The sequence below is a fragment of the Sphaerodactylus townsendi genome, linkage group LG04, assembly GCF_021028975.2.
Source record: "Sphaerodactylus townsendi isolate TG3544 linkage group LG04, MPM_Stown_v2.3, whole genome shotgun sequence".
Classification (NCBI taxonomy): domain Eukaryota; kingdom Metazoa; phylum Chordata; class Lepidosauria; order Squamata; family Sphaerodactylidae; genus Sphaerodactylus; species Sphaerodactylus townsendi.
Window position 1 is genome coordinate 136350693 of NC_059428.1, and position 26317 is coordinate 136377009.

Below are 26317 nucleotides of genomic sequence, written 5' to 3' on the forward strand. Positions count from 1 at the left end.
AAAATCCACTTAGCAAACAATAGCAAACAACTGTGAAAGTGGATTGAAAGTGCATGATTCTGCATGTGTGGAAGGGGCCTAAGTTTCCCCCAAGGGGGCTAGACAGTTTTCAACAGCTGGCAACCCTATTTCTAACACAGCCCGGCTTCCATTCTAAATAGAGTTGCCAACCCTCAGATGGGGACTGGAGATCTCTCAGAATTGCAATTCATGTCCCTATGATGGAGAACTGTGGAGGGCGGCCACTATGGCGTTACACCCCTCTGAGCTCTCTCCACTCCCACACTCCGCCTTGCCTTGACTCCATCCCTAAATCTACAGCCCAGAGTTGACAACCCCATGGCTGACCCCCGTGAACTGCGTGGGAGGGGGGGCTTTGCTATCATGTCCTGGAGCCTCTCGCTCTCGTGCCCCTCCTTAGCTTTTTTAAAAAGGCTTTTGCTGAGTCTCCACCTTGAAGAAGCGTTCTGTGAAGCTCAACAGCTTTGCATCGGGTGTTTTACTTTTGCGGTTCTGCGATGCTGTTTGTGGACATACGGGCTCGGCCAACTAGGCCGCAGCGCGAAGCTGCGTGGAATGTCCAGGGCAGGCACTCGTAGCGGTCGCCGCCGCCTCCGCCTCAGCGCCCGCCGCCCTCCTCCTCCTCCTCCTCCTCTCACTCGCCATGATGAGACATGTCGGCTCCGCCTCGGAGTCTCTCCACCACGCCGAATACGTGGCGCCCAGGAGCGGCGGTCCGGACTCGGACGCGGGGCTGGTGAGTATTGAGGCGGCATGAAGCTGCTACCCAAACTGGGAGGCGGCCGCTGCAGGCCTCGCGGCCTAGGGACGCCGCCAAAGTGCGCATGCGTGCTAGGCCGCATGTCCGTAACGTCGCCATAGCAACGCTCGCGTGGCGGCCCCTCACCTGGTGGTGGGTCGCGCAGGCTGAAGCTCCACAGGGGCGGTGGCGGTGTCAGCACCGGTTGAACATCTGCCTCGGAAGGCAACTCTGCCAGTAAACAGGCATCTGGCGGTGGAGCGCTTGTCAGCCACACTGGTTCCTTGAGTGACCCGCCTGCCATTCATTCATGGGAGGAAGAAACAAATTTATCAACCAACACACAAAAAAAACATAAATGCAAGATCAGTAATTTAGATAGTTGAATTAAATTATTACTTTGTCTCTCCCTCTTCAGATAGCAAAGAAGGGGCGGGGGGGGGGGGGGCGGCAAGAGCATGCCTGGTCCTTCTGCCCAGTGGTGGGATTCAAATAATTTAACAACCGGTTCCGGTGGTGGAATTAAAAGAATTTAACAACTGGTTGATTACAAGCACTATTTTAACAACCAGTTCTGCCAGTGGTGCGAACCTGCTGAATCCCACTACTGCTCCTGCCCCCCTCTATCATTTTCCTCCGTCCACAACAACCTTGTGAGGTGGGTGAGGCTGAGTGTATCTAAATGGCTCAAATGGCAGAAGGGAGATTCGAACACGTAGCCTGACTCTTAACCTCTGCTTCACAAACAAGCAGTCTGTCACTGTGTTTTGCCCTTGAAGCAACTTCCAGAGAGCTGGGAAAAAAGTCCAGCTGCATTAAAAATGTGTTGAAAAAGTCGACTTATACACGAGTATATATGGTAGTTTTCTCTTATATGGCAGCAGTGGGATAGTTCAGCTGAACAAACTTCCACTTTGAACAATCTAGTTTGGGATGTTCCAAAAAGCTCTTATACCTGCCATTTTTCCCCATCTGCCAGAGGACCTCCTCTCCCATGGGCACGCTTGTCCTCGCTCAATAGGAGTCATGTGCCCTTAAGAGCTGGTGTGGTATAGTAGGCACAGTACCGGACTAGGATCTGGGCATTCCTACTCTGCTGCAGAAGCTTGCCAGGAGATCTTGGGGCTGTCACAGACTCTCAGCCTCACCTACCTCACTGGGTTGTGGCGATGATAAAATGGAGGAGAGGAAAAGGATACTGGCCACTTGGGGTCCCCGTGTGTAAGAAAGATGTAAACAAGCACTTTTGAAGTAAATAAGTGTATTCAAAACTCCTGCCACCTCCCCAGTTTTTCTGCTGCTAACCAAAGTTCCAGAGGCATAGCTAGGGAAAATGGAGTCCAGGGCAAAATCTGAGTTTTGTGCCGCCACCCCCATACGAGTGGCCACCCTCCCCCACCACGACCAAACAACGTTTTTTGCACCATCTCAAAGTCATCTCAAAGCCACCATCACATTATAGAACATGCCCCAACACACAAATCTGAACACACCCAGGGCTCCTTAGCTTAAACATTTAAAGTGATGCTATTTTTTGAAGGGGGGAATCCACCCTGAAACAGCATCACTTTTAATGTTTAAACTAGAGAGCCCAGATACTCCTTTTAAATTCACCTTAAAGGGAGACTCTGGTCTCCCTAGTTTAAACAACATTGAAAGAGATGCTGTTCGGGGGGTGGGGGGAATCCACCCTGGAACAGCATAATTTTCAATGTTGTTTAAACTAAGGAGCCCAGATTTTCCTTTTAAATCCCCCTTAAAGGGAGAATTTACACCAAAACAGGATCACTTTCAATATTGTTTAAACTAGGGAGCCCAGATTCACCTTAAAGGGAGACTCTGGCCTCCCAAGTTTAAACAAAATTGAAAGTGACGCTGTTTCAAGGTAGATTTCCCACCCACCCACCCACCCCCAAACAGCATCACTTTCAATGCTGGTTGTTGTGGGTTTTCCAGGCTGCATAGCCCTGGTCTGGTAGATTTTGTTCCTAATGTTTCGCCTGCATTTGTGGCTGGCATCTTCAGAAGTGTATCACAGAGAGAAGTCTGTTATACACTGTTTCCAGACTTCTTATAATAGACTTCTCTCTGTGATACACCTCTGAAGATGCCAGCCAGAGATGCAGGCAAAATGTTAGGAACAAGATCTGCCAGACAACGGCCACACAGCCTATAAAACTCACAACAACCAGTTGAATCTGGTTGTGAAAGCCTTCAACAATACTTGCAATGTTTTTTTAATCTAGGGAGCCCAGATTCTCCCTTTAAATCCACTCCAAAGAGGGTAGATTTAAAGAGAGAACCTGGGGAAAATTTGTGGGTGCCTGTCAGGATGATACCATCCAGGTTTAGTGAAGTTTGGTTCCGGAGGTCCAAAGTTGTGGACCCTCAAAAGGGTAGCCACATCTACTATTGACTCCCATTGGAAACAAGGGGGGATGGGGGCACCCCTTTTTGGGGTCCATAACTTTGGACCCCCTGAACCAACCTTCACCAAATCTGGGTGGTATCAGAAGAAGACTATCCTGATGATACCACCTAGGTTTAGTGATGCTATTTTTGAAGGGCGGGAATCCACCCTGAAACAGCATCATTTTAAATGTTTAAACTAAAGAGCCCAGACCCTAGGTTTAGTGAAGTTTGGTTCAGGGGGTCCAAAGTTATGGACCCTCAAAAGGGTAGCCCATCTACTATTAGCTCCCATTGGAAACAATGGGGGACGGGGCACCCCCTTTGGGGGTCCATAACTTTGGACCCCCTGAACCAAACTTCACCAAACCTGGCTGGTATCATCAGGAGTGTCACCTGAGGATAGCCTGAAATGTTGGTGCCGCTAGCCTAAAAACTGCACCCCGTGCTGGCTGACAACATAAAAACACTAAAAATAAAAAAATAGAAATGAGCCCAAATTTTTTTCTGCGCCCCCAATGGTGGGCGCCCGAGACATTTGTCCCTGGATGTCCCCATGGTATCTACGCCTCTGGTTTCCTCATGATGTTTTCTGCATATTTTGCAGTGTTTTGTCCGGCCACTTTTCTTAGAGCCTTTGCATCTGTGCCGAAGCACCCTGCTTATTCTCCCTTGGATTCCAGCCATCGTTTAGTTAGGTCTTGAAATCTGCTGGTGATGATTCAGTAAAATGATTAGTGTAAACAGATGTTTGCGCAAAGAATCCAGCAACAGGTTCAAGTCCTTGTGGGGAAAGTGGGAAGTGCTGGCTGCGTTGGCTTGGACTTTAGAAAATAATGGTAATGCTTCAACATTTCAGGCAGAAGCTCTGTTTAATCAGATGATTTTAAAATGAACATGTTTTTAAAAATACTTTTTTGCATATGCATATATTTTAGCTTATGCAGTGAAGGTCCTTGGGTTGTGGTGGCAGCTGCTCCCAGAGCAATATATTTTTAGAATTTCTGTACAGCCAATAAAATCTCCAGTGGCCCATTAGAAGGCCTACTAGGCAGAAGTCCACCTGGCCCCAACCACATTTTGAGAGGAGAAGAAGAAGAGAAGAAAAATTTGGATTTATATCCCCCTTTTTCTCCTGTAAGGAGACTCAAAGGGGCTTACAATCTCCTTTCCCTTCCCCCCTCCAACACCTTGTGAGGTGGGTGGGGCTGAGAGAGCTCCGAACAACTGTAACTAGCCCAAGGTCACCCAGCTGGCATGTGTTGGAATGCTCGAGCTAATCTGGTTCACCAGATAAACCTCCACAGCTCAAGTGGCAGAGCGGGGAATCAAACCCGATTCTTCAGAACAGAGTTAACCTGCTCTTAACCACTACACCATGCTGGCTCTCTTGGTGGGTGCCAGGAAAGGCACTGACAGGCCACGGGTACCATGCTGGGGGCCTCAGGTTTTTTTATTTATTTATAGTTCAAACTTGCTATACCGCCCACCCCGAAGGGTTCTGGGTGGAGAACAGCAGATGTAGCAGGGCATATATAGTAAAACCTGTATTGTACATTCTGAAAGCTATTATTCAGTTCTGTACTTCATTATGAACCTCTAGTGGTTTTAGACTGTAATTCTCTAATCGAGTCCCTGGAACTCAGCTCCCAGGGGTTTACACCTGAGAAGACTTGTTTAGGATTGCTCTCACAGCCACTTTCCATTTCCTTTTGTCTATGGACCGTACAGTTGCAAGACATTTCCTGTACTCTGAATGGAGTGATGTTACTGCGGGCTGTTCCATAGTACGTCAGTAAATTTGTTTCATCTCACTGTGGCCTCCCTCCAAGTCTACTTTTGTAGCACTAAAGTCAGGGAAACCAAGGAGCATCCCAGGGGTGCTGCAATTTTAGTATGGAATTTGTGGGTGTCACTTTGACCATGGCAGTGATGAGCAACATACACCCCTCCTCTCCCATGTCAGAGCCCAGAGCGGGTTAATTTTGGAACCATGTTTAAATGTGCTTGTCGCTGGTCACGCAGGAGCGAACACCCTAGCTTAGTTTCATATTTATTCATTTAGAAGAGAGTAGAAGAGTTTGGATTTATACCCCGCTTTTCTCTCCTGTAAGGAGACTCAAGGTGGCCTACAAGCTCCTTTCCCTTCCTCTCCCCACAACAGACACCTTGTGAGGTAGGTGGGGCTGAGAGAGTTCTGAGAGAACAGTGACTAGCCCAAAGACACCCAGCAGGAATGTAGGAGTGCGGAAACACATCTGGTTCACCAGATAAGCCTCCGGCACTCAGGTGGAGAAGTGGGGAATCAAACCCAGTTCTCCAGATCAGAATCCACCTGCTCTTAACCACTACACTACACTGGTGTAGTGGTTATTTATACCTCACCTTTCTCCCCCATGGGGGACCGCAGGTTGCTTGCATATTTCTCCTCCATTGTATAATCACAACAACAATCTAGTGAAGTAGGTTAGGCTGGGAGTGTCTGGCTGGGCCACAGTCACACAGCAGGCTTCCCTGGCAGAGTGTGGATTTGCAACCCTCATCTGACACTGACCCCTTATACCACACTGGCTCTCCATGTTTGTTTCTGACGTCAACGTGTGTATTCTATTAATCTTATCAAAAGAGAGGAAAGGGTTGTTTCATCTTGTGGGGATCACCTGTCCTTTGAGTGTTTTGGTGTGTTGAAAGTGGGTCCTGCTTAGTACAGTCAGCTTTTTCTTCTGTGGGGACGTGCTGGATGGCGCCAGGACCACCATGGACTACTTACAGCAAAGATTCGCCCAGACAAAGGTGATTTTTAAAAGAGAAAACCCACACTGCCCATTTTAGTAGACATGGTGCCTTATGCTATGTATGGCAGATGGACTTGTAACACTATAGCGTTGAGGCTGGTGTAGTGTGTTTACTTTCTTTACAGGGAAGCCTGACTTTTGACCTTTGGGCTGCATTTTGAAATTCTGTAATCTGACTTGATTATTGCCAGCGGTGTTGAAGACCAAAAATCAGAAATGACCCAGATTATTTTTTAAATTGCTAAGTAAATTACTTTATATTCATTCACAATATACACATTCTTAGGATACTGACATATTTTTGGATGAATACAAAGTTTCCTATAAGATGAAAAAACTAAATAAAAAGGGAAGGGATGCATCTTAAATGTAAATTACTCATTCCTATCACGGAGGACAGAAGTGTGCAGAGATTGGAGAGGGTGTGTAAACACTTAAGTTTCTTGCTGCCAGGCCCTTCTTGATCGGCTTGTGCAATTAAGCACTTCTTTATTATGCAAATATAAAATACCTGCTTTCTTTCATCCTGTGTAGAAGGGCATCGCCCTTTGCTGCTAGTGAAATGAGCTTCCTAATTACCCCGTGCCTCCTATTGTAAGAATTAATGTTTGTAAACTTCTTCAGGAGGCTGAGATTAAAGATGCTACACAAGTGGCAAGAATTAGTCTTGAAGACAATGACTTGGGTCTCTCTAACAAGGCAAAACATGACACGAATTCCAACAGTGAAAGGTAATCACCTGAAGTGGTACATCTGCTGCAGCGTTAAAGAATCTTAATGTGGTTTTTGCGGGGAGCAAAGGCAGGCTCTGAATTGCTATCCGTGAGTTAGCTGTGCATTAGTAATTTACAGGGCAACAACACAGAGCATGATGAAGGTTGGCTTAGAATTCCAGAATTTTTTTTTAAAGCAAAGAACCCGTGAAGAGATTTTTATACAGAAGTGAACAGTACAGAAATGTAAGACTAAGGCTGGAACATAATTTAGGAGGATTGTAATAGCTACTGTTTGAGTCAGATGCTAGCACTCACTGTAAAATGTTCCCCTCTGTTTCCCTACTTTTTAGAGAACCTTGTAAGATCCAAGCAGTGTAAACATAAGAAAAGCCCTGCTGGATCCATGATCCATTCTAGTCCAACTTCCTGTCTCACACAGGGACCAACCAGTTGCTCTGGAGCATCAACACCAGTGCACAGAGGCCAAGGCCTGCCCCTATGTTACCTCCTGGTGCCCTGATTTGGGAAATTGGCCATGCCAGCAGGGGCTGATAGGGATTGTAGTCCATGAACATCTGAAGTGCCAGAGTTGGACATCCCTGCCTATACCATACCGCCTTCCCTACCAACCACAGATATATGTAGAATCATTATATTACCCATTTCATTTTCAATCCCTTTCATAAAAATCCTCAGCATGGAGTTTGCCTTTTTCACCACTGCTTCATGCTGAGCTGTCATTTTTAACTAGCTTTCTGCATACAGCCCCAAGATCTCTTCCAGTCTTCTTCTCAGCCAGTTCAGAGCCCAACAGAATAGCTTTAAATTCGAAAGGGTTATTCCAGTATGAATAATCTTATGCTTACCCAGGCTGAATTTCTTTTGCCCCTTTCACAATCCACTTTGTTTTCGCACACTCTGGTTAATTTGGCATCATCTGCAGACTTGATCCTCATACCGGGCTTTTGGGGGGCCCGGCCGCTGACCCCGCCCCTCTTATTGCCCTATGCACTGGCTGTGTATTCGACCATCTGCCAGCCCCCTCCCAGGATTTGATCACTGGGGTGTGATGCCAGACGTCTCTTATTATTAATTATTAACTATTTATTGAAGGATACTGCTGCTATAGTTTTCAGGTTTTGTATTATTTTTAACTGGGATTATTCGATTTGTTTTTACTGTGTTTGTTGTTGTTCTGTTGTACACCGCCCTGAGCCCTTCGGGGGTAGGGCAGTTTATCAAATCGAATGAATGAATGAATGAATAAATAAATAAATAAATAAATAAATAAATAAATACTACTGACCCCCAGTTCCAGGTCATTTATGAACAAACTGATCAGCACTGGCTCCAGTACCAATCCTTCGGGGATCCCACTGCTTCCTTCCCTCCACTGAGAGTACAGTCCATGTATTTCTTCTTTCTGCTTCTTGTCATTGAGCCATACGGCCATTTATTTCCAAGTATCTTCAGAGCAGCCCGTGTAAACCTCTGTGCCTGTGGAAACATACTTCAGGTCCTGGTCACAATGGAGGAGAATGAATCCTGCATGCCCAGGAGTTTGGGACTGGAAGGAAAAGAGACAGAACTCCCGAGGAGGTTTAGACAGGAAAGGGAAGATTGTACAAACTGGAATGATCAGAGAATTCACCAGAGAGATTTAGGCCACAGACAAGCAAGTGTGGGAATATTTCACTACACACATGCATGAAATACCACAAGGCGCATTAGTGCCAGTGCCCAGTCCTGGCACCCATAGAGCAGTGGGTACTTCAGAGGGAACAAGGATTAAGCAAGAGTGTTCAGGAGACAGGAGGAGGAGTTCTGCACCGTGGAATAGTCACGCGTGGCTTAGTTCCATTGGTTGCTGGATGGGCACACATATAATGGTGGAGGGTGGTGGTGGCAAGGGGGTGATTCAGCAGCAACACATCCAAAGAGGGCGGGGGCTTGGTCTGAGGGTTGCATTGGAGCCCAGGTGGGAGGCAACCAAGAGTGGCAGATGCAAGTTGGCACTGGGAAGGGAGTTCCAAAGCATGAGCTTGGCAGCAGGGGGGGAAAGCCCTGCAAATTAGAATTAGTGCTTCTGTTTGGGGCAGCTTCAACTGGAGAAGAGAGTGGGTTGGAGATGGGAAAATGTCCTGCTTGGCATGTTGGAATGAAAGCTAACGCAACGGAGTCTAGCTGTTCTTTGTGAAGCCGTTGCCCAGAGTATAGCCATCATTATTTCATTGGTCCAAACAATACAGAGTTTTAGTTGCGCTGGGCTGAGCACGCTCTTCTGGACTGTTGTAAAGACTTCTCTGTATCTCAGATCCTTCCTGAACGAGCCAGCCATGGGCAGGTGGGCGGGCTCAGATTTAGCCATTCCCTTTTCCAACCCCCCTCAGTTGTGCGTAGGGATTTTTGTAAACTCTGGCAGATTGTTTCAGACCTGGCAAAGGCCAAGTGTTTGCTAAGAGGGCATGGAGTCATGCCTGCAAAATGGAGACCTGTTGGTTTTGACAACACCCCATAGGTCAGTAATGACCTGACGTGTGCACACCTTTACCTTTTAGGTAAATAGCATCACCTAGTAAATAACATCCCATTAAGCCTTTACTAAAGAGATTGGACTTTTTTTTTCTCTAGGCGGCCCCCCCCCCCCCCCCTCCTTGGCTATTAAGTTCTCTCGTCGGCCTTCACACTCGGCTTGATGGACCTCAGATGGTTGTTGAGGAGAAAATGGTCTTCCTGTTTTCTGCTCAGAGTTCCTGAATGAGGGTGGGGGTGCTGATGTCTGCATCACGTGGGAGCTGGTCCTGTGGTGGGGAGATGCCCTGGGGGGAACAGGAAGGGTGACACTTTTATTAACATAGTGATTTTGTGACTTGTATAAACTAAATATGTTCTAGAATGCCGTGATGACTTTTGTAACAATTTCCCTTCTCTCCCTTTCTCTCCTCCCTTCTCGCTTTAATTAAATAGGCCCGGTCTCTGATCGCGGTTGGTCTGAGTGTCGCAGCTGTTGCTTTTGCGGGTGAGTAAAACGAACCATGTGAGAGAGTGAGAGCAAACGTGCCTGTCTGTCCGGAAGAGAACTCGCCTGGAGTAGAGGGCCAGGGGAACCGGGTTCACATCCCCACTGGCGCCCCAAATGTTTGCTGGGTGACCTCGGGTCAGTCCCCTGCTGTCAGCCCTGGCTGGTATTTGGGTGTAAGGTTGATGATGGCCAGGTGATGGCTGGAGATTACCTCCTATCTCCGGGCGACAGAGATCTGTTCACCTGAAGCAAGTGGCTGGCATTGCACCCTTTGAAGCCCCTCCCTCCCCCAAGCCCTCCCCTCCTCAGGCGTCACCCCCAGAATCTCGCAAGTATTTCCCAACCTGGAGTTGCCAGCAGTATTTGGATGGGAAACCTCAAAGGGATCTCAGGGGCAGGATGCACAGGCAGCCCACATCCGAGTCTCCCTTGCCTTGAAAACCCTGTGGAGTCACCATAAGTCAGCTGGTAAAAAAATGGTGTGTTTGTCCAGAGGGGAGCTGTGTGATGAGAGCAGGAGGCCGTGGCTCAGTGGCAGAGCATCTGCTGGGCACAGAGAATTCCCCAGGTTGAAGCCCAGGTGAAGGGACCAGGCAGCCGGGGGTGAGGACCTGCTGGGAGAGCGGCTGCCAGTCTCAGTTGCCAGGACTGACCTTGATGGACGTCCAGGATAAATGTTCGTGTGTTCAGGTGGAAGGGCTTTTCCTGTTGAGTGAGACCAGGGCTCTGAAGGCACCTGGTGCTAAGTCACACCACATCTGGGGACTGCTGCAGCTGGGAGAGGCTGTGCTGGCTCTTGAGCAGGGAGAGGAGGATCCCGGGAGGTTGGTGCAGGAGCCAGGCAGGGGCAATTGAAGGAGAGCGCCAGGCGAAAGGGGCTGCGGTGCAAAAGTCACTTGGGCAGAAGTTTATTTTGCTTAATTAAAATATTTATTAGCCATCTTTCTCCCTCACAGAGATCAGAGTGGCTTACAATGTTAATAAATTATTATTATTATTATTATTATTATTATTATTATTATTATTATTATTATTATTATTATTATTATTATTATCAATAATAATAATAATAATATACACAGTAGAGTGCTATTATTATTAATAATAATAATAATACTCTACTGTGTATATTATTATTAATAACAATAATAATAATAATTGCACTCTACTGTGTATATTATTATTATTAATAATAATAGCGTTCTACTGTGTATATTATTATTAACAATAATAATAATAATTGTGCTCTACTGTGTATATTAATAATAATAATAATAATATACACAGTAGAGCGCTAACAACAACAACAACAACAACAACAACAACAACAACAACAACAACAACAACAACAACAACAATAATAATAATAATAATAATAATAATAATAATAATAATAATAATAATAATAGATTTTCGATACCTCGAAAAGCTCTGGGCGGTGCACAACATAATAAATATACACAGTAGAGCACAATTTAGATGACATTAGAAATATAAATATCCATAAATATAAGTTCTATTAACTTTAAAATAACTAAAACCCATTAAAATACAGCATTCCAATATACAATATACAGCGTCCGACAGCTAAAACCCTCCCAAGAGAGGAACAGCAGGTCCCGCAGATGTTATAAGACAGTGATGGCGAACGTATTGTCGAAGGCTTTCACGGCCGGAATCACTTGGGTGCTGTGTGGTTTCCGGGCTGTATGGCCGTGTTCTAGCAGCATTCTCTCCTGACGTTTCGCCTGCATCTGTGGCTGGCATCTTCAGAGGATCTGATGTTGGGAAAGCAAGTGGAGTATATATATCTGTTGGAGTGTCCAGGGTGGGTGAAGAAGCATTGTCTGTGAGTAACAAAGAAGGCAACTTTACTCCTAGGTAAAGGATCACGCTTTTGTTCTTCCCATGAAAATCAGTAGGGTTTTACAGCGCTTAACAGGGTTACCTACACTGCTTCCCCAAAATTAGGTCTTAGGTTTAATGCTAATAATCTCCCTGAAATAATTACACTATTATCACATGACAAACTCTGCACGCGTGCCCACAGAGAGGGCTCTGAGTGCCACCTCTGGCACCCATGCCATAGGTTTGCCACCACTGTTATAGGACCCTGTAATTTAAAAGAAGAGAAGGAAATTTTACATGAGAAACATGAAGCCAAAATTTAAAATAACAGTTTTGTACTGCTTTAATCAAATACTTTCACCTGCCTTCTGGAGATCGACGGGGGGAGGGGTGTGTGTTCATCTCCGTGGTGAGGCTGTTCCACTCTCCTGGGTCTGCTACCTGTCAGGAAAGCCTTTCCCTTCAGTCTTAATTCCCTGGCAGAAAGGTCCTTCTGATGCGCCAGGCCTAAGCCCGGCTTCAGATGTCAAAACCAGCAGCTTGAATTGGTCTCAGGAGCAGATTGGTAGCCGGTGTAAGAGCTGTAACATCCGGTCACAGGCTCCCGCCCCCTCTTCAGTGACCTGCTCAAATGATGTAGCCCACAATTGGTGGCAACCTGTACATTTGAACTGAGGCAGCTTGGAAATCCTTGTAGTTTTTCTGAAATGATCTTGGAGAGTCCACTTTTCCTGTGGGCAGGCGATGCATATTTTAATGTCCCATGCAGCTGATTTAATTCTGGCCTGAGGGCCCAGCCTTGGGTGAATCTGGGTTGTGTGAATCACAGCAACCCTGTGAGGTAGATGAGGCTGACAGTGACTGGCCTGTGTCAAACTTCATGGTGGGGTGGGGATTGGAGACCTGGTCTCATCCTGCTACAGTTGGGGATTTAGGATTGGGACAGAATAGAAAAGTGAGGGATCAATAAAGGTCATAGCTGTGCAAACCTCCATCGATTACAACTTGAAAGGTCCTGTTTACCATCCTGGCAATGAAAAATCTAAACTGAGGACACACATTGTAGCAATTCCTGAAACCCAGAAGATGGACTTCTCAAAGCACAAGGCAGCAGAGAGCCCAGAGCTTCCCTATTCATAAGCAGATCCTTTCCCCCGTCACGCTCAACTCTTCTCTGCGCTGTGCTGGGCTTGGCTCCAAACCCGCCTATTCAAGGGAGGGCAGCCATTTGGACTTCCGGGCTAATAAGCTGACAAATTAGATCTTCTCACAAGGACGGCTGTCATCGTGCTGTACCAGCTGCAATCCTTTCGTCTTGCTATGTTCTAGGTCGGTATGCCTTCCAGTTCTGGAAACCGCTGGAACAAGTAATCACCAGAACAGCAAGAAACATTTCCAGTGCCGTAAGTTTGGACCTCCAGTCTCTATTGAGAAAGCAAAATAATGTTTTTTTCAGTGTTAATATGCCTGTCCACTTCATGCGTCTGATGAGCTGGGCTCTGGCACACAGAAGCTTCCGTCATGACATTTATGGTAGTCTTTCACATAACAGTCCCCTCCTGGTGACAGAGAGTAAAGTGGCTACCCTTCCCCCCCCCCTTTTTTTCCCCAAGTGGCTTGACCCTGCACCCAGGTTAGTGCGGGGACTGCCTTCTGCTGGGGGCCTGAAGCTTTTTTAGAGGGATTTTCCATGCCTAGTTTGAATGGTTGGTCCAGTGGAGCACTAACTTGTCTTTGTGTTCATTATTATACTACTGCTGAAGCCCATTTTAGTTTCAAGTTAAATGGGTTCTAGTGAAGGGGGGTGGGTGGGCCCAACTCACAGCTTCATTTCCTGGGCGGCTGCACTGCTGAAGAGAAGAGCATGGGAACAATGCCCCTTGGTGCATGTTAAGGAGGCTGTTGGTATGTTGAGAGGGGCGGGGGGAGCTGTGGTTTGTTGTGTGCTTTCTGCTTGGGATGGGAGTTCAGGCAGGGGATTTGGGAGGCTCTTCCTTGGCTGGCCAGGGGAGGGCATTTTTGAGGAGGGGGTAAGGTGTGCTGTGGTTTCAGGGGAGGGGTTGTTTGGTCTAGGGGTGGAAGGGGTGTGTGCAGGCAGATTGGGGAGGCTCTTCCTCAGTGGCCTGGGTGTTTTTTTGGCGGGAGGGGATAGGATTTTTTCGGGAGGATGGTTGCTTGCTTTGGGGGTTGGGAGGCATGTGCAGGGGATTGGGGAGACTCTTCCTCAGTGGGGCAGGTTGTTTGTCTTTGGGGGGGGGTAAGGCTTGCTGGGAGCTTGGGAGGGGGGAGTGCACTCAGAGGATTGGGGAGGGTGTTCCCCACCTGGCCGCATGATTCAAGTAGGGGAGGGGTTCCGTCAGATGTTTGAACCTTTAGCCAAATATATATGGTAAGACTGCTGTTACTCACCTTATATCCTGAGATGCTCAGAGAAAGGCAGGAGTATTAAAATTTGAAACAAAGCATGTATGCATTTTTGAAAATAGTATTTTTTTAAAAAAATCTGCTTTGTTATGATCTCATTTTATGAGTAGTCACCAAGGAGAACTCCAGTGTGCAAGATGCTTTTCACCCTTGGCTGATGCTGGCACACACGCACGCACGCGCACGCACACACACACACACACACACAGAGCCCTCTATTGGCACGCAGGAATAGGAGCTTGCATCCTGCCATCATTCTTCTGTCAAGGGGAATTCCTTTCCAGTTGCAGTGTGCATATATGTGTGTGTGTGTCCCAATTCCATGCCCCCCCCAATTCTCCCCTAGGCCCCCAAAATGGAACTTGATGGGCTTAGTGGGAGGGGTAGGCAGGAAAGTCCGATTCCATGAGTCGTCCACCGTTTGTCAGATAAAAATATGTATTTAACAATACATTTAAATAATAAACTGTTACTGTTTGAACCATTCCTCGATAGAAAGAGTTCTATGCTTTCTATATTTAGTTCTGGTCCGTTTGACCATGTTAATCAAGGTCTGACGGACTTGTTTGTTTGGATGAAATGGTTAGTGATCTCCATATAATTATTAAAAGCACAAATGAATTCAAGGAGCTTGAATGGCTCGTCCAGTCAAGCATTATAATAGCAATTTTTAGATGGCATTGGTCACAGCAATAGAATAGCACTATCCAATCCCCACAGGCCGTCCCCCCTTCTGTTTAACTAGGGATTCACCATATTTAATCTTACTAGTGTCAATGTAATCTGAGCTACATTTGCAAATTTAATTCCTTTTCTGTGTCTTGAGTTTGGAGCAGCAGACTCTCTTAGAGAAAGGATTCCCCAAAGCTCCTTTTTTACCAGATTCTGTAAACACAGGCTATAGCCCAATCACATCTGATCTCAAAAGCTAAGCAGGGTTGGCTCTGTTCAGTATTGGGATGGGAGACCACCAAGGAAGTCTAAGGTCGCTACGCAGAGGCAGGCAACCAACCTGGAACACCTTTTGCCTTCAGAACCCAACAGGGTCACTGTAAGCCAGCTGTGACTTGACAGCAAAAAAATTTTTATCCATACACATACATGTTCACTACTCAGTGCGAACAACGGCGTTGCTATCTATATTTAAAAGTGGAAGTTAAAGAATGATTTTACAAAACTTTTAAGAAGGAGGACGTCTTTTTTCTTTCAACGACTGTGTCAAATATAATCTGATTTGAAAAGTATTGATAAAAGGTGCTCTTATCTTCTCCAGCACTGAAATCTTTTTGTCAAAAGAGAAAGATTCTTCTCACTTTGATCATACTACAGAATCAAATCAGCTCCCTTTATGGCCACACATTAAAGGCTGGTGTGATTCTGGAGTGTCCAAACATTAGGCACTAAAGGAATCGTTCTTGATTGAAGTTTCTTCAAAGTTTATCCCAGGTTTTTAAGGTTACCTTATCTGTCTTCTTAAAAAATGCACAGACGTTACTTGTAGAGGATGTGGGTTGATTTCTGCATCTTGGCAGTGTGCTCTATTGCTGGGCACTTATCTGTTTCCAGACCTCAGGAGATCCTCTGTGCTGGTAAAAGGAGAATTTCCCACTCCTTGGATGATTTCCTTGCAGGCCCTCAACCTGTGACACCTATTTCTCGCTCCATCATTCATATTTAAGAATATCCGTTCCTGTATAAAAGAATGAACCTCTAAGACAGGAGGTTGTAGTTAAAATATGTGTGATAATAAGTGTAGTTAAAATATGTGTGATAATGATGGCAGTACAGCTTGTGCTGCTGTCCCTGGCCTCTGGATTTATAGGTTTGCCAGTGGCTTCTTCTGTAAAATACAAAGCTCAGCTTTCGTGAAACAAAGTTTCAGCTGCCTTTCCTTTGCACAGTGCTCTTTACCACCTTTCCTAAATCAAAAAGAAGGATTCCAGATCCTTCACAGGGAACAGGCAGCCTAGATTTTGGGGATGGGAAAGGAGAAGCTACAGGGCTGGAGGGATCTCTCGTGGGTGTGGGGTATCTTCAGCCTCCATCTCACAACTTCCCAATGAACATGTCAATTTGGCTGGGACCATAAAGGGGATGTGAGGTTACTGCCTATCTAATGAGTTCCTCCTGTCTCTCCCATATAGAGTCTCTCCTCCTACTACAAAGGAGGGTTTGAACAGAAAATGAATCGGCGAGAAGCTGGTCTTATTTTAGGCATCAGGTGAGTGTTCTGCAATTCGAGTTTTTAAAAAAGGGCAGAAATACCCTCCCTTGTCTGTCTTTATTTAGAATAAAGCCCACTAAAGTGGCATTAAAAACAACTGCACAGTTTACTGTCAGCCTTTCGTTTGTCATTCTGGAGGGGAGGGTGGTTATTATTTTACATTTCTATGCTGCTTTTCTTGCACTGTTCTTAATTTTATAAAGGTTGTCCTATAATAGAAACAGGGGCATAGCTTAATAAAATGGCACCTGGGGCTTACTTCTGGTGCTGTGCCCCCTCCCCACCACAGTTCTGCCCCGGCAGAGCTTGGGGAGTTCAGGGCAGGGTGTAGTTGCATGTCAGTGAGCTGGGCTGCCCTTCCCCAATCTCCATGTGGAGTCAGGGGCAGCAAGGGCCCATTTGAGCCTGGCCTCAGCCTGACTCAGGCCCTTCCCGCACAGGCCAATAAAAGCGGGGGGAAAGCAGGTTATATGAATGCACCCTCACCCCGGCCCCTTCACATGGCTGGCTGTCCTGTGGATAGTCAGCGCATTGGCCGGAGTGCGTGCCTTCGCACTAAGGCGCTTTTCCCCCTTGCCCTGCCTGCCTACCCCCCCCCCCTTCACAGGCAGGCAGGACTGATCTCCCTGGGCCGTGATATGGCCGGTTTCCCCTGTGGGACTCTGCAGATGGGAGCCAGGGAAGGGGTTTTCGAGAATCACGTTATGTGTGATTCTCTTCTTTTAACATGGCTCACAGCTGCGGCTGGTTGCTTAGCCATGGCTGTCAGCTGTGTTAAAACAAAATAATTGCACATAATGCAGTGGTCGAAAAACTCGGGGGGGGGGGGAATGGAACGGATCCACGTTAGGATTGGGATCTGTGCAAAGTCCCATTCCCCCCTCCCCCGACCGGGTTTTTTACCAGGTTTATCCCAGTTTACTTGGCCCGTGCCAAAAGGGCTTCAGTCTTACCATGGGTGGTCTGGAGCCTCTAGCTTTATACTGTTGGCACTGCCCCCTAAGCTACACCTGACCTCCACATAGAGATGGGGGTGGGGCAAGGCCGGCTGGGCTTGCTCCTGATCTCCACTTGGACAAGCCCTGCTCGCTGGTATGCAACTGCACCCCACCCAGAGTTTGGGACAGGGCACAGTTGCAAGGGGGGTGCTGCCCTGCCGTGCGCACCTGGAAAGTGGCACCCGGGGCTTTAGCTCCCCCTAAGTCCTCTCCCCCAACTATGCCATTGAATTGAAACAGCACAAAAGATAAATCCAATTGTGTGGGAAGAAAAAAAATAAGCACATTCAGGAACGAAGTCTTGCAGATTAAAAATGTCACTCTCCACTGCTGCCACTCTTGTGTTGAATTCTACGTGGAATTTAGTGCAGAACTTGTGTTGACAATGTGATCTTTCCTTTTTAAAAATAGACTAGCACATGTGTAGCTCCAAGCTCTGATTTGCCAACCTATAGGTTGGGCCTGGAGATCTCTTGGAATTGCAGCCGGTCTCCAGGCTACGGAGCTCAGTTGCCCTGAAGGAAACGGGCTGCTTTGGAGGGTGGACTCCGTGGCTTTGTGCCGTGCCGTGCCAGACCCTGCCCTTCCCAGACTCCCCTTCCTCCAAATTCCCTGGATTTTCTCTGCCTGAGTTGGCAACCAGGCCCCCAAGGTGATTCTGAAGCTGGTAATTTTGGAAGCCATGAATGGTACTTTCTGTTGCCTGCTCTTGGCCCACAGACATCAGTCCCTCTCCAAATGCCCTTCCTGTCTGTCATTCACACCAGCTACTGTGTTGCTCATAACCAAAACATCTTACATTCTGCAAGAAATTATGAATTTAAGAGAAAATGACACTGAATACTTTACTTTGTGAAGAGCCACAATACTGTGAGTGGTATTCCTCGTCCTGGACAATTTTGTGCGCTCTCTCCAGTGCAACTCTTGGAATTTTGCTGCAATCGTGAGATCTCTTGAGATCAGCAATATTCTGTTTCTGGCTGAGGATGCCATAAACTTGTCAGTCCTGGTGTGTGGGGAGGCCTTGCAAATGACAGCTACGAAGCACCTCAGATAGACTGAAAGGCATTTTGTTGTGGTCAGCAGAAAGAGAGGAGTGCTACTATTGCACTATTACAGGATTGAGTGGAGCAGATGCAGGCATCTTGTCGCACCCCTGCCTGTTCAATAACAAAACTCTGGTTTCAGTTGATTTCTTTATTATGAAACAGCATCAGGAAATGAGCATTTAGACTTCAATTGCCAGAACTAAGCATAGTCAATATTGCAAGCACCATTATACCCCTCGTCACCCTGCCCCACTTTCCAGTTTCACGGGCTGCTGGAGGAAGGAACCACCTTCCCCCACTCAGGTCAAAACAACCTAAATTCCACACGACAGAGAGCTGGAACAGGAGGTGGCACACAAGCTGATCACAGGTCTGACAAGGGGGGGTGGGTCTGAAGAGAAGCAGGTGCCCAGGTCCCAGGCAGGAGGTGAAACATGGCGGGAAAGAATCTTGGAATCTGCTATGTGTGGAATCCCTTCACATCCTCAGTCCAGATACGCACCTGCGTCTTGGTCACACAAGTCTCCTAAAGTGCAAAATTTTCAAAGTGAATATTTCTTCAAGCATACAGTGGCATGGTTTGCCCACCAGGTGGCAAAGGTACTTAGGTGTTTTTAAACGTGTTTTTTTTTCAAATATAAACAGCTCATTTACAGCATGTAAGAGTCATTACTTATGGTAAGCACTCAATTTATTTTTTACAGTCCATCGGCTGACAAGGCCAAGATAAGAACTGCTCACAGACGAATCATGATTTTGAATCACCCTGATAAAGGTACACTTTGATTTTCATCTACAGGAGGTGATGGGGAACATGTAAAATGCTGCCACCCCCTCTCCCTTGGGCACAGAGTGATCACTCAAGTGTATCTTCCCTAGTTTGATGCACTTCATTTTCAGATGAAGGGTGTGGCTGCCACGTGTTGAGCCTGTAGGTGACAGATTAACATTCAGCCCCTGTGAACTAGAGCCATGAACGCGGCAGCTGTTTTGGGGGTCATTCATGAAATGAGTAGCTTTCAAGCTGTGGATTTTCCGAAACTGCCATGTGAAGCGGCTGGCTTTTGAGGAAGGGAAAACAGCTATGTCTACTTGAAGGTTGTTTGTGGAGCCATAAATAGACTAACACATAACTTTTTGAGTAGAATGTTATACAGATGACAAATGCACACACTAGCTTTTAATGCCCTTAAACTATAAAGCCCTGCACAGATGTTTTAACTAGCCAGATTTTTTTGAATGTAAATGCATCTCCCCCAAAAGCGCTTATTATAACTTTAACTATGCTGCATCTGGTTGAGAAGGAAAGCCATATGGTTCTTGCTTGTTTGTGCTTCGATACAACAGATGGTTCAGAGTTCCACAGTATTTAAAAAGCCAAAAAGGGGGAAATGAAGACTTTTATATTGGTTGACAGATTTACAGTGTATTCCTTCTCATTCCAGAAGCATAAATCTAATTTTGACTAGTTGTTGAGGTGAAAGGTGCTGCGTGCACTCCTGAAGTGTGGCGTTGTATCAGATTGAGACAGTCAGAGAACGGCACATCGGGATGTAAACAAAGAACTGTAATCATGATGAAGACTGATAAAAGCACACCCTTTCCGAGATTCTTTCAATTATTGCTGATTAGACTTTGGGGGGTTACAGTGGGGAAGGACTTGATCCTTATTCCCTTAAAAAAATCTTCCACCTGGTGGGGCTGCAGCATCCTTTCCTGCATGTCGTGTCTGCATAAGTGAGGAGAACATAAAAGGGCTGCACCGGTCACTGACAGGTAAAAATAAAGCCAAGGCTGATCACGCCCGTAAAGTGAAAAAGTGGATTCAGAAATCGGATTTCAATTCATACATTGCAATATCAGCCAAATACCATTATGTGTAACTGCTGCAGCTCATGCACTCCTTATGGTTGCATTTTAAAAAAATTAAGTCAAAACCTGTTGGATACTGGACAGTCTATCTTACATACGGGGTGTTTCTTTCTCTCTGTTTCTTTCCCTCCCTTCCTCTCCCTCATTTTCCTTCATTCCGTTGCAAAGACAGAATAAGCTCTAACTCAGGGGTCCTGAACCTTTTGGAGCCTGTGGTCTCCTTTGTAATTCTGACACAGTGTGGTGGGCACGATCACAAAATGGCTGCCACAGAAGATGGACGAATTTGGATGTATACCCCATCTTTCTCTCCTGTAAGGAGTCTCCAGGTGGCTTACAAATTCCTCTTCCCTTCCTCTTCCCACTACAGACACCTTGTAAGGCAGGTAGGGCTGAGAGAGTTCTGAGAGAACTGTTGACTATCGAGTCACCCAGCAGGCTTCATGTGGAGGAGTGGGGAAACAAATCTGGTTCACTAGATAAAGAGTCTGCCGCTCGTATGGAGGAGTGGGGAATCAAACTCGGTTCTCCAGATTAGAGTCCACTACTCTTAACCACTACATCACACTGGCTCTGAGGAGGTAGAGCCAACCATAAAACTCTAATAGTAACTCTTTGACATTTGAAGCAGAAGCTCTGTTTAACAGGGTGCCTTGCTGGGTGTTAGGTCTTGGAACCTTAAGCCAATAAACAGACTCTGAGATATTGATCAGTAGCGTTTATTGATGAGGCATTGAAGCACCAAAGCTTAGCAAAGTCAGATAGTAGCTTCCTGGCCCCACGAGATAATGGATATAACTCTTTTTCTCATGGAACCAGTATGTCAGGGGAAGCCTAGTTGTCTACAAAGCGTGTGAAGCCATAAAGTAAAGATCAAAGAAAGAATGCTGTAGATGGCAGTGGTTACATATAACAGGCTGGATTCATATATATTTTAGCAGCATTGATTTGTTGTTTTAAGCAGATAGGAACGTATCTCAGTCACATAGATACTATCCCCCTGACACTGGTCAAATGCCCCCAGTGCCCCTCCAACTTTCTAACAATACTTGATGAGCATCAGAAAAGTGTTGGCAGTTACCATGGTGCCCATGGCTCACCTGGAGTCCCCTGCTCTGGCTGTTATATTTAATGCCTCTCCAGGAAGGGATTCTTTTGGGGACTCTGCTCCAGACTTGGTCTCAGGAAGAACATACAGTGCCGTCTCTACCTTCTGCAAAAGACTGTGAAGGGAATTTCTTTCTTTCTTTCTTTTATATATTTGATTTGATAGACCGCTCTTCCCCCCCGAAGGTCCTTCTGCTATAGGGCCATGGCTAGTGAACCAGAATCAACTCCTTGCCTCTTAAGTGCTAAGTTAATGAATAGATGATGGTTTGGAGTAGAATAGATCTGCACAAGGAGCTAAGTGTGAGGAGGGAGGGGCAAGCAGTAAAAATGAATGTGAAATACTCTGCTGGTCTTGGGATCTTTGTGTGTATAACCTGAGGTTTATCATATTATTCTATAATGGTGGCAGACTAAAAAAGAGATCAAGTTTGAAATGTTTTCATGAAATTCCTCTACCTATTGGTAAAGCAGGTACACATGCAAAATGCAAACACTGCAACAAAGCAATGCAAGGCCTGGTGGACTGAATGAAACTGAAGATGGTTCACTTTAAAATAATTTCATAATTATATATCAATGTATTTCTCATAGTATAACCAAATCAATATTTTTGATATAGCTGCCCAAAAAGTTATTATTCTGAAAAATGAAATCTTCATCTGGTTGTAAATGTTAAGATTATGCCAACAAGAACAAATCTTTATGTAGAAAACCATAATTTAAATCAAGTCTTACTGACCAGTGATTTAAATCAAATCTGCCCTGATCGAGTATATATTGGACAAGGTATTGAGTAGCCACAGATGTGCCTTTTTTTGAGGGGGGGAGGAGGAAGGAGGAGGAGGAGTTTGGATTTATATCCCCCTTTTCTCTCCTGCAGGAGACTCAAAGGGGCTTACAATCTCCTTGCCCTTCCCCCCTCACAACAAATACCCTGTGAGGTGGGTGGGGCTGAACTCTTGACTTAAAGCAACTATGCAGTCAGTGGCCCAGTTACAAGAGCTGGACATCTTTCTCTTTTTTTTTTTGTCCATCCAAAAAAGGGGAGAATCCTTTGATCAAATTATTCCTCTTAGAGAAAATTAAAAAGGGGTCAAAGAAATGCATTCTTTTATTTATAAGATTCAAGAAAGTAACAATGGAAGGACAAGGATCAACCAGAAACAAGCATCGTTAAGTCAGAACAGTGTCTTCAGCGTCGTTTAAGGCTCTCTGTCTCACTCTGAAAAACAATCCCTTTTCCTAAGCAAGAACGAGAGAGTTGTGCTGGCAGCTCTCACAAAAGGGCATCCTGAATATAGATTACACATTACCCAGAAAGCCAGTGATGTTAACAACAGCGGCCTGTAATCTGGAAAACTGGGTTCAATTCCCGACTCCTCCACATGAAGCCTGCTAGATGACCTTGAGCCAGTCGCAGTTGTCTTGGAACTCTCTCACATCCACCTACCTCACAAGGTCCATGTTGTGGGGAGAGGAAGGGAAAGGAGATTGGACAGGAGAGAAAAGCAGGGTATAAACCAACCAACCTTCCTCCTCCTTCTAAATAACAGTTGATGAGAAAGTATTGTATTTGTATATCGTACACTAAAGATTTTCCCTGACAAGCCTGTTGGCAAAACAGATAGGGATTTTTTTAGCAGAGTAATAAAAAATATATGTTGAACTTTACTTACACCGTTGGTCCTTTTTTAAAAACCCCGTGTTCACATAAGGGGACAGAGCTCCACCACGGCCTCTTGGTGAGCGCAGGGCGAGCACAAATGGAGCCCGTTGCCACCTGATGGGCATGTCGATGTTCCATTCTGCCACAGCTTCTTTCTTCTTCAGAGGGGAGATCTTGGGCTGACTGTTTTTAGCAGCGATCCATAATCTGTGAAATATTACTTTCCCCTGATTTGAGAGAATACTGCACTGTGTACCTGAACAAACAGCAGGGCTAATAAGACCTGCTTTCTGTTGCTAGGGGACTTGGATGTGTGCTCTTTTGGATCTGGGTAAAGATCCTAGATTTCGGCTTTTCTGAAGTCAGATTCCTTCTTCCCTGCAACACACACCAGGCTGCAGTCAGCTTCCTCACCTGGCAGTTGTCATTCAGTCCCATCTGTGTTTTGGGAAATGCGGCAATCTCCCCTCCCTCTCCACTGAAGCCCTGAAGTTGTTAGGTGCCCCTTGTTAAGGAGAGAAGCCCTTCCCCAGTTTACCTTGGTGAGGGTGACGATTGGCTCCCGGCCTCATTCCAGCCTACAGGACAGATGTGTCATGTGCTTTGCAGCTGGGGTTTTGATCTCGGGGACCAGTCGAGAGCCTAGCAGCTTACCCGCTTGTGCCTGCTTGGGTTGGCCTGTTGCCCGGCAGGTGGCCTGGGTGTGTTGCCGCCCGTGGACTTCTGCCCATCCTGCCTTCTGGGTTTCCCTGGCAGGAGGAGGGGCTGGCAGCTGTTTTGGAAAATGCCTTGCTGGAGGAGAGCCTTGATCGGGAGATTGCTGTTTGCCTGCCACACAGGCAAATGGGTTTGAGGGCTGAGAGGCGGCACTTGGTGCTTCCATTAGGTGTGGCTCCTCAGAACAGATGCCTGGGAAAGTTAATTGCTGAAAGCACATCTCCACAGACAAAGATGTGGTGTGAGCACAGGGCAGCAGCCATTTTTCACTGGCAGAGGGCAGCTGGTTGTCCTTGGGGGGGAAAGTGAAAAAGAAATGGCGAGGCCGCTGAATGGTAATCAGATTGTTAGATGGACTAGAATCATAGAATCATTGAGCTGGAAGAGACCACCAGGGCCATGAAGTCCACCCCCACAGTCAAAGCACTCCTCACAAGTGATCAGGCAGGCTCCAAAGAAGGAGACTCTACCACCCTCTGAGGCAGTCCTTACTGTCAGCAAAGTTCTTCCTAATATTTAGGTGACAGGAAGTTCTTCCTAATATTTAGGTGGAATCTCTTTTCCTGCACCTGGAGTCCATTACTCCTGGTCCTAGTCTCCGGAGCAGAAGAAAACAAGCTTGCTCCCTCTTCGGCATGACATCACTTCAAATAGTTAGACATGGCCATCACATCATCCCTTAATCTTCTCTTCTCCAGACTAAACATATCTACCTCTCTGAGCTCCCTCTCTCCAGACCTATTGTCATTTTGGTTGCCCTCCTCTGGACCCGTTCCAGCTTGTCAAAGGGAGGAAGTGGGTGGAGTCTAAGCAGCTTTAAGGTGAGGGTCTTAGCAGAATGTTGGTACCTTGGCTCATGGGTGGGTGAGCTGGCTTGGGCCTCTTCCTCTGTTCCGCTTCCTGTTAGCCACACCCACTGACTGGCAAGTTGCCAGGCTGGCTGGCAGCTGAAAGCTTCCCCAGGACCCTCTGGTATCTTCTGAGCCCCCAGCTTCCAAGTTTAAGCCCTGGCAGTTGTTCAAGGCTTCAAAAAATCTCATTAACATATCAATGCAGTGTCATGATTTGCATAATTTTTCAGTTTCCTTCGGAGAGAAAATGACTCTCGCAAACGGCTGTTGGAGCTGCAGATGCCAAGACATGTATTTCAATATTATGCAGGCAGAAATGCATATTTGACCCTAAGTTCTGATATGTTTTTAATGCCACAAAACTTATTTTTCCCCTTCTATTTCTTTAGGTGGCTCTCCTTACCTAGCAACCAAAATCAACGAAGCAAAAGACTTGCTGGAATCAAGCAGTAGACATTAGGGTCCCAGGATTTGGCTGCCACGAGCGATGTAACGTGTACTACACTGAAGAAACCTCAAATGCCGTTGCTTTGTGTTTTAGCAACTTTCTCCATCAATTACGACTTCAACGGTTTCATTAAGAAAGTTCTCCAGAGTCTGGGAAATACTATTCCAAATATTTATTAATAAACATTAGATTTTTCACACGATTTGCCTTGAAGCATAACATCAGTGTGGCCCTTTTCATAGTGAGAACAAAAGATTCTGCTCTTTTTCTTTCTTGCATTATACAAAATTGATCAGGCCTAGTCAGGCTGACAGCTGTGTGCTGTAAGAGCCCGTGGGGGACATGGAGGGCCGGGCTGCTTTTTTCCTATGGAAATCTGTCTGCCTGGCTCATAATTTAGGAAACTCCGTATGTATGATCCTGAACTCCTTGTAGGGAGAAGTGGACTACAAATATGCATAGAAGCGTATTGGAAAAGCTGTCCATTTTTCAGTATCCCGAACTGTTTTAATATGCAGCACTGCAGATCACTTGAGTTATTTCAAGCCAGCCCTTCCCCCTGAGAGGCCCCGGGGACCTGGTGCCTGTCACAAGCCTGCCCTTCTGCCCCCCTGCCTGATGCAGTCCTCAGACCTAGAGAGTCACACTTTTGTTCTCCTGGATTCCTCCCAAGCTATGGGGGAAACCTCTCCTGCCTGTTTTGGGGCCCAATCCTCCAGTAGGCTCTTGACACCACTGGGAAATCAGATGTGGTTCTCAACCCATTCGTTGAACTAAGATCGATTCCACACCATGCAAATATACCAGTTGACAAAGTAAAGCATCCCGGTTTGCGCAAGAACGTCACATGGCTCCCGGTCCTGAAGCGGGATTGTCCCATGATATGTGGATCTTTTTCACAAATCCTGGGTTACACCTGCTCAACCAATTTGTTTTTCCCGCCTGCTGCCTGTTTTCTCCACTTCCCATGATGCCAGTTTTGTTCATGCTGAGTCGCTGATCAGGGTGGCAGCGTGCCCTCTTCAAAACGTTCCCCAAGCATGTTTTCTCACTCTGGCAGCAACTGACTGTCATTTCACCAAAGTGAGTTCATTTCCTTTTCTTTACATGTGCTGGGTGCTCGGATCGTGTAGCTAGGTAGATGCACACCTTTGGCCAAATTTTATTTGATATATCTTTGGGTGGGGGGGGAGTGTCTCATGTGCTGTGGGTTTTTGCACACCTTTGAATGTGGATGGGGCATAGCGCTCTGCCCAGCATTGGTCAAAAGTTTTTATTTTGTTTACTTTCTTGCACTATGTTCCTTTGTTCACTGCACCAGCTCCTTTTCAAAGCTAGAGAAAAGGGGTAGTTTACTACTTGGTTTCCCTGTGGCCGTGGCAGATCAAAAGGCAGGACAGAAACGATC

The 26317-nt window shown here is 46.2% G+C and overlaps 1 protein-coding gene across 1 annotated transcript; it reads left to right on the forward strand.

Moving 5' to 3' along the window:
- The first annotated feature begins 602 nt into the window (after positions 1-602).
- Positions 603-25111, forward strand: DNAJC15 (DnaJ heat shock protein family (Hsp40) member C15). Its single transcript, XM_048494706.1, has 6 exons — positions 603-757; positions 9648-9699; positions 12880-12953; positions 16119-16195; positions 18950-19020; positions 24851-25111. The coding sequence occupies exons 1-6, from the start codon at positions 665-667 to the stop codon at positions 24919-24921; spliced, it is 438 nt and encodes a 145-aa protein (XP_048350663.1). The 5' UTR covers positions 603-664; the 3' UTR covers positions 24922-25111.
- The last annotated feature ends 1206 nt before the right edge of the window (positions 25112-26317 follow it).

Bases quoted from the DNA above. Each gene is read 5' to 3' on its own strand.
- DNAJC15 (XM_048494706.1), top strand. From the start codon at position 665: ATGATGAGACATGTCGGCTCCGCCTCGGAGTCTCTCCACCACGCCGAA. The intron at 12,954-16,118 runs GTAAGTTTGGAC...TCTCCCATATAG, and splicing joins CAAGAAACATTTCCAGTGCC to AGTCTCTCCTCCTACTACAA. The intron at 16,196-18,949 runs GTGAGTGTTCTG...TATTTTTTACAG, and splicing joins GGTCTTATTTTAGGCATCAG to TCCATCGGCTGACAAGGCCA.